At 43.0% G+C, this 9,056-nt stretch overlaps 1 protein-coding gene across 1 annotated transcript; it reads left to right on the forward strand.

Annotated features, from left to right (window-relative positions):
* Positions 1-5,009: 5,009 nt before the first annotated feature.
* On the forward strand, positions 5,010-8,301 carry LOC308097446 (putative G-protein coupled receptor 139; the record flags this gene model as incomplete). Its single annotated transcript, XM_080445204.1, has 4 exons — positions 5,010-5,151; positions 6,097-6,342; positions 7,116-7,389; positions 7,881-8,301. 4 exons carry the CDS (start codon positions 5,010-5,012, stop codon positions 8,299-8,301), a joined length of 1,083 nt encoding a protein of 360 aa, XP_080301330.1.
* Positions 8,302-9,056: the final 755 nt, after the last annotated feature.

Below are 9,056 nucleotides of genomic sequence, written 5' to 3' on the forward strand. Positions count from 1 at the left end.
TGACATATCTATAATGTTGTTGCCCAAATTACAAAAAATAGGTATTTAGCAGACAAATATGGGCATGGGCACAGCCCTATTGACAACAAGACCAGGAGACCTGGTTCTGACTGCCAGACCCAGAATAAATTCCTTTTCCTTTTATGCCCATGTATGGACGAAAGGGGGACGAAATTGGCTGACTCTATTCAGCACTGTGATTGGCTAGCGAGACACATGATGACACTTCAAAAAATCTATTTTTTAAAAAGTGAGCTCCATCACTATGGGGGACGAAACTTGAACCCTCTTTTATGCCCATGTATGGACGAAATAGGGACAAAGTCTCATGTAGGCCGACCCCTTGGGTCTGGCAAACATAGGTGACACAAAATGTGTGGAGGTGATTCTGTGGCCTACTGGCAGTTTTCACAAGAAATGTGATGCTGATCGGTCCAGCGGTTTGCGAAATTAGCGCACACACACATGCACACCCCCCCCCCCCCACACACACACACACACACACACAGAGGACCCTCTTCTAGACAGCTAGCCTCCTGCAGAGCCACAGCTTAAAAAGGTATGCAAACATGCGGTTAACCACATGCATGCATGTTAACTTGTGGTAACGTGTATGTTAACCACATGCAGTACCGTGCACAAACTCACTCACTGCATCACACAGGACCTCACCAGAGTGAACTTTCTGATGCCCTAATCCTGCAGATTAAGGTCACACGCATCAAAGGGATAAAATCCTATCCTTTTTCCCCCCTCTGATCAGGCTCAGAGAATGTTTTGCTGAATGTAAATGGTATTATTTATTCACTGACTGACTGAGCCGACACAAAAACCTTGCTGCACCTACCCCAAATGAAATAAAAATAAATCACATTTCCATGCAGCTGCTGTTGACACCAGGGAGGAAATAATAGAATTCCTCCTCTGTCCTCATGTCCTGACTGCTGCACCCTGGGTAGGCAACCGGGCCTGGTGGAGATCTGCACTCTGAGGGGCGCGTGAACTTTTGTAGTTAGTGATATTTGTGGGATTTTTTGCTTTTTACTCCACTTTCTCCCCAATTTAGTCGTTATGACAATTATTTCCTCCCCACACACATTTCTGTGTGTTGTCACTACTGTTTCCGACTGACGCACTTGCCAGTGAGGAGCCCCCACCGGTAGGACGTAGACCCTTCATCCTACTCCTCCCCGCCCAACACACCCTCCCCGCCTGGCTTCCCTCCCCCAAACACGGGCCAATTGTGTTCGTACAGACACTCGACAAAACCAGATGCACCAAGGCGAATTTGAACCCACAGACTCCGTGGTCGTGGGCATTAATAGGATTAATGAAAAAGTGGTTGAAAATGGTTTAGCTGCCGTTTCTGAGCATGACAATAATGTAGGCTATGTTTTAGGCCAGTGGTCCTCAAACTTTTTCATGTCAAGGACCAAAAAAATTACACTTATTAGTCTGCGGACCCCCATTTGAAAAGATATACCAAGGACCCCCATAAGAGAAGATTCTTACGGCTCTAGCGGTGGTTTTCAACCATCTTAATTTCAAGGACCACCAGATTGACATGCATTAGGCTACGGACCCCTATGTAATGGCATTTCTATCTCTGGGACCCCAATTTATATTGTGAAATCAATGTTAATTTAACTCGTACAAATGGAACCAAAAGGACCTGTTAGGGTCCATTTGGTTCCATTTGTACACTCTCTGAGTTACAGAACCATAAAGGTCAATTTGGTTCCTAACTATCTATCATTTAGCTGGGGACCCCCTGGAACTCCCTCAAGGACCCCTGGGTTTCCTTGGACCCCACTTTGAGAACCAATGTTGCCTCCCACACATGACAAAATGTGGGCAACAGACATTTGCCCTATGCAATATAATGCATGATAATATACAGCCAAGATCGTTAAGATGCGCTGGATTTGGTCTAGAGACAGAGACTCTCTCTGTCTCCAAATAATATTGTACTTGTCTGTCTGTCTCTTTCTGTCACCAACACATGCCAACATGTAGGGACCTCTCTCTGTCTGAATAATAACTGTGTTGTGTTGTCTTGTGGCATTATTATTCAAGGCACACATTGCAGCTGTCACGTGGATTAGACCCTTCCTCGCCTATAGGAGTGTGGCCAGGTCCTTATCCAGGCCTCAATCATCTCAAAACGTGACTACTCACTGAAGCCCCTCCAAATGATCCAGAATGCTGCAGCACGCCTGGTCTTCAACCAGCCAAAATGTTCACGTCCCCCCCCCCCCCTTCTCCGCTCCACTCCATTGGCTCCCATTTGCTGCCCACACAGAGTGCAAAACACTGATATTGGCCTACAAGGCAACCAAAGGCAAGGCAACCCCATACCTTCAAAGTCTGATCGAACCCTGGACACTGGAAAGCTGTCAGAACCAATTCCCTAAAACATCCGGGACAAAGCACCACGGGGCCCTATTCTGGGCGCCGCCTTACCCATTATCCCTAAACTTCATTTTTTACTATTTTGAAAAACATTTTCAAATAGTTCAAAAAGCCAATCTACAAGCTCACAACGTGTCGATGTAGATCTGCTAGTTGAACTACTTGAAAATGTTTTTCAAAATAGTAAAAAATGGCAAAGACGTTTAGGGATAATGGGTAAGGCGGCGCCCAGAATAGGGCCATCTCAGACTCTTCTTCCTCCTGGCTCCCAAACTTTGGAACAAACTTCATTCAGAACATGCAGACTCACTCCGCTGTAGTTTGAAGACTCACCTCTTCAGATGCCACCTCACCCGCTTTCACTTCACTCTCCCCGTACCCCTTCCTGCCACCTTCTGCCTTGATTGCTAGCGACTGACCTAGATGTGCATGTACCATGCAGGCATATCTTGGTCATTTGTTCTCATGTTTTTGTTGCTAGGCTTGTTTTTCTTGACCACAATGTTAAGAGTGTAATTTAGATAGCAGCATGTTGTTTAAACAGATGCTCGGTAAGGTTCACAAGTTGTGCACTTGTGGATCAGATATTTTTGAACATTTTTGAAAAGTACACATCAGCTGCATGAAAATAGTTGATACCGATGTCATCCAAAAAGTCAAATAATGGCCGATACTCTATATCTGTGGTTTTCAACCTTTTTCATGCCAAGGACCCCTAAATTGATATACATTTGGCCGCGCCGCCGCGGACCCCCATCTGAAAATGTTTTGTGCCAGGGACCCCCAGAAGCAAAGATTTTAGTTAAAAATATATATATATTATGATAGATATGCACACATTTTCAAGATTTTTCAAAAATAGCAGATCTACAAGTTCATAGTGTGAGCTTGCATATCTGCTATTTTTGAATAGCCAAACCTGTGGTTAAAATGATAGTGACGCTATGTTAACTAATTTCGCTGGGGACCTCCTGGTACCCCACCCAAGGACCACTGGTGGTCCCCAGACCACTGGTTGAGAACCACTGCTCTATATCGGCCCGACCCGACCGATGGGTCTACTGTCCTTACTCATAATCCATACACACATAGTTTGAGTTGATGCGGCCGTGCCTCCATTAAAACTATGTAAGCTGTAGTGTAACTGGAAAGAACAGAATAACATGACAACAACCAACATCTAATGACTGGGAGGGAGGGAGGGACGATGGGGTGGGGGCCAAAGAGATTTGAGAAATGTTTAAAAACATTCCCTAATGACAGGCTTACAGCTTAACACACTTACATAACATCAGTGCAGAGTAAGCATATTAGTCATATTTTGTGTGTGTGACGTTATCAGTATTGCATCTACTAGGCCTATACAGTTGCATCACGGCTGAGATCAATGGGCACAACAAGGGCCTCTTTTGAATGTCACCCCTGACAAATACCCCATATTGCAATAAAAAAAACGAAGTATTTTTTAAATTAAAATAACTAAACTTGCAACCCAGCTTTAAAGGCTAATTAAAACCAAAACTGAAATTGAAAACATGCAGTCAAAACAAAAAAAAACAAAAAAAACTAATAATAATCAACCTATAATAACCTTGTTCTGCAGGTATAATAGACACAGAGACAGTCTTTACACCTCTTATGTTAAATGTATATGGTCTGGACTTGGAATCTAGTATCTACCACATTTTTCTGTTGAGATTCTTCCTTGGTACAGTGTCACAGTGCCATCTGCTGGCTCACATCATGAATGCAGTACACTTCCACAGCTATGTTGTACCATTTGATGATCAACCATTTGATGATGTTTGAAATGTCAAATGGTTTCATTCATTCAGTGCTCACTGCTCCCAAGTGTTCCTACAAAGGTGTTACGTTAAAGGGGTAGTGCACCCCAAAAAGTACTTATTTTCTATCAATTACACACCCCATGAAGCACTGAATTCATGGAGATTTTTTTGCTTTGGTCGCACTCCTAAGCCAATAATTAGATGACCGGCGGTCTCTCCGGTAGGAGACTCAAAAGAGACTCTTTGAGTCTCCTACCAGATATATTAGCATCTTTCCGCCGGTCATCAAATTATTGGCTTAGGAATGTGACAAAAACAAAAATACCTCCATGAATTCAGTGCTTCATGGGGAGTGTAATTGATTGAAAATAAGTACTATTTTGGGTGAACTACTCCTTTAAGGTGTTCTTTTATACCTGTCAACCACACTTTTAATAACTTAAGGGCAAAGCCTATTTAATAATCTGAGTGGTCAGCTAATCTTACGGATGTGCTGGTTAGTTTGCTTATTTGTTTGTTTGTTAATTTATTTATTTATTTAAAATTGCTGTTGTCTTTGACAACAGCAATTCCAAATATGTTTCTCCAAATACTCCAAATATGTTTCTCAATCTTTTTTTACACATTTTTATAATTAAATCTCTTTTGTTTATTTAGACAGCCCAGTAGATAAAACACACAATTGGTCAACACGGTGCAAGGCTTTTGACTCGGGCTTGGTTTGCTCCAGTGGGTGTGTTAAGATAAGGAGGAAATCAAAGGGAGGAACCTTACTCTGTGAGTGTACTGAGTGACTGAGCTCAAGTCAAGATGGTGAGAGAGGAGCAAGCTTCCACGATGATGATGATGAGAACGACATCTATGGTGGCTGAGGATATGAGCCCTAATAACCACTGGATGGTCACCCTGCAAAAGGTCTTCTACCCCGCCCTGGCAACTGTGGGGATCCCCTGTGAGTATTGCAAATAGGGCTGAGCAACTGTGCGCGCGTGTGCGAGTGTGCGAGTGTGTGTGTGTGTGTGTGTGTGTGTGTGTGTGTGTGTGTGTGTGTGTGTGTGTGTGTGTGTGTGTGCATTGATATGCAGCCAAAACATATTCACGTTCATGACATGAAATTGCAAGGTGTTCTAATATGACTAGACAATGGTGAACTTAAAGGTGCAGTAAGTGATTTTTTTAAGTGTTAAATAGCCATATATTCTGATAGTAATCATTGCTATAGAGTGTTTGTTCTGTAACAGGAGTCTCCATGTCTCTCCATCTCTTTAGTAAATAGAAAATACATTTCCATTTCGGGATACCAAATCCAATCAGGAGAGAAAACTCATACAGGATAAACAAGTGAAATTGGAAGTGACGAAACAACACAATGAGCTGGCAAAATTGGAACTGGAACACTATAACATTGAGGCTGATAAATGGGTTTTCTATCCTGATTGGATTAAATCGGCAACCCACCTGAAAATGCATTTTCTGTTTATTAAAGAGTACAGAGCTAGCTTTGACTTTTTAACAAATAAACAAAAAAAAAAAAAACTTTTTGTTTTAACAAAAACATTATAATCACAAACAGTCATTTTTTATTTTAGCTGGTATGTATATGAGTGTGTCAAAAAAAAAAAAATAGCAGAGATAGCAGAGATACAAGCTCATAGTTCGTGCAATTTTTTTGAAAAAAACAATGTGCAAATCTTTGAATATTTATATATTTTTAAAGCAAAACATTTTTACTAAAATCTTTACTTCTGGGGGTCCCCGGAACAAAATATTTTGAGATGGGAGGGGTCTGTGGTCAAATACATATAAATTTGGGGGTCCTTGACATGAAAAAGTACCACTGATATAGCAACATACATTTTTTTATCGGCCTCAGATGACAAGAAATGCTTTGTTCTAGCCAACATGGTCACCTTTCTGATCATCTGGAGGAGAAACTGCATGCTCTCCAGGTCCAGTAGCTACTACCTGATGGCCATGTCGGTGGCCGACACCTCCGTGCTGCTCACCATCGTGCTTCTGGAGTTCTCACTGAAATACCTCCAACAGGAGCCCTTCTGGAGTCACGCGCCCTGGTGCAGCCTCCGGGACATCGTTAGCTACGGAGCCTCTAACGCCTCCACCTGGCTGGTGGTGGTGTTTACAGGTACCGGTAGGCCTGCTGTACTATCCAATATATCCATCATCTTCTTAGACATTATCGATTGATTTTACGATGAATCGAGAAGCAGTTAATAAATCCATTAGATGCATTAACCACTTATAAGCCCTAATGTATGCTTTGTTGTGCGATGGTGTCGTGCAAAAATAGCGAATATTGGCTATTTTTGCGATTTAAAAAATATTGTTTGCATAATCATTAACCCGTTAAGACCATCTGGGAACCCATCTTTGTCATTTTCAGATTTCTTTGGCAATTAAAAAAATAGCAGATATACAAGCTCATAGCACGGCACTCTACAAGCTTGTAGATCTGCTATTTGTGAAAATTTGTGCAAATCTTTGAATATATATGTTTTTTAAATCGAACATTTTTAACTCAAATCTTTGCTTCTAGGGATTCTACAAATGTCTTCTAAATAGTAACAGTTCTTTTTTTTTATGTTGCTACAGTATAATACTTTTTTCATGTCAAGGACCACCCAAAATTATATGTATTTGTCCCCCCCACCCCCCATCTCAAAATATTTTGTTCCAGGGACACCCAGAAGCAAAAATTTGAGTTAAAAATGTGTATATATATTCAAAGATTTGCACGCATTTTCACAATTTTCGTTAAAAAAATTGCAGATCTACATGTATATCTGTTATTTTATTGAATAGCCAAAGAAATCTAAAGTGACACAGATGCGTTCCCGGATTGAATGGGTTTAAATAACTACACTATGCACTATAACCATTGCATCCTCTGTTTCACAGGAGAACGTTTCGTCGCCATACACAACTGGAGGATCAAGAGCAGAGTCTGCACCGCCAGGTGTGCGGCGTGGACCATCGCCGCGGTCTTCCTCCTCAGCCACCTGCTGGCCGTTCCTCATTACTGGGCCAACGTCTCCGTCTACGACGTCAACAACCAGACCAGGTGTGTGTACGCCGAGGACGGCCCGTACGACCCCTTCATCCATGCCCTGGTGTGGGCTCAGACTGTGCAGGCCTACATCCTGCCTTTCACCATCATCCTCCTGCTCAACAGGTACTATAGGCCTTGTCACAATTATTTGAGATAATTGCAATTATTTTGTACAATTTTGGGGAAATTTCACTTTACTGGAGTATTTAAAATGTTCAGTACTTTTACTTCTACTCCACTACATCTCAGAGGCAAATATTGCACTTTTTACTCCACTATAACTATTTTAAAACTTTAGTTACTAGTTACTTTGTAAATGTTGATTATTATTACAGAAACAAACATTGACCACTTCAGCCCTACATTTGAAAACTTGTGAAAAAGGATATTCTGCATAACGAGTACTTTCTACTTTTGGTACTTTAAGTGCATTTTGATGCCAATACTTTTGTACTTTTACTCAAGTAAATTTTGAATTCCGGTCTTTTACTTGTAACAGAGTACTTCTGCATTGCAGTATTGATACTTTTACTTATGGAAAACATTTGAGTACTTTTCCCACCACTGCTATTTTCTCACGTTCATGATGGTGACAACCCCCCCTATACGGACAGGCTGACTCTGCGTCAGATCTCTCTCAGCAACCGGGTGCAGTCTGTGCAGAGCGCCACCAGAGGGCAGCACGCCGGGGTCACACCTCTGCTGCGGTCCAGGAAGAGGAAGTCCGTGCTGCTCCTGGTCACCGTGTCCATGACCTTCGTGTTGCTGTCCGTGACTCGGGCCGTGACCCAGATCATTCTGCGCACCACGAACGTCGGGCGCCCGCTCGGCTTGGACCGCAACGACTACGACCTGGAGATCAACGTGGCGGCCGACATCGGCACCATGCTGAGCCTGAGCAACGCGGCGGTGAACATGTACCTGTACGTCTGCACCCAGAGCAGGTTTCGTCAGGAGTTCGTGGCCTGCGCGAGACAAGTGTTTTATCACACCAAGACGAAAGCTTCATGTCTCGGTCACATTCGGCTGAAATAGCCAATCTACGAGGTCACGTTTGGGGGCGAAAATAGTCAATCTACAAGCTCACATTTGGCTGAAATAGCCGATCTACAAGCTCTCATTCGCCTAAAACAGCATCTCTATTCTGGGGGTGAATATTTGGTGAAAATAGCCAATCTACAAGCTCACATTCGGCGAAAATAGTTGATCTACAAGCTAGATCAGCTGTCTTTGGCAGGGGCCTAGGATAGACCCCTGGGCTTGCGGATTCCAGCATATAATTATATAGGGTTTAAGTGGTTAAAAATAGAATAGCCTGTTTGCAACTCACAACTAGTGACATTCATTCGAAGGATCAGACCCTTCCTCACTCAGGAGTCAGCCCAGCTCCTTATCCAGATCTCAGTCATATCAAAACTTGACTGTACTGTAACTCCCTCCTTACTGGCCTCCCGGCATGTGCACTTAAGCCCCTCCAAATGATCCAGAATGCTGCAGCACGCTTGGTCTTCAACCAGACAAAATGTTCACACGTCTCCCCCCCTTCGATTCCATTCTATTGGCTACCAGTTGCTGCCCGCACCGAGTACAAAACACTGATGTTGACCTACAAAGCAACCAAAGGTATGACACCCCCATATCTTCAAAGCCTGATCCAACCCTACAACCCCTCCCACTCACTCAGATCAGCGAACACAGGGAAGCTGTCAGAACCTTCCCTAAAAACATCCGGGACAACGCTCCACACGTCCCAGACTCTTCTCCCACCTGGCTCCCAAACTATGGGAAAA

The sequence above is a fragment of the Gymnoscopelus braueri genome, assembly GCF_963280865.1.
Source record: "Gymnoscopelus braueri genome assembly, chromosome: 12".
Classification (NCBI taxonomy): domain Eukaryota; kingdom Metazoa; phylum Chordata; class Actinopteri; order Myctophiformes; family Myctophidae; genus Gymnoscopelus; species Gymnoscopelus braueri.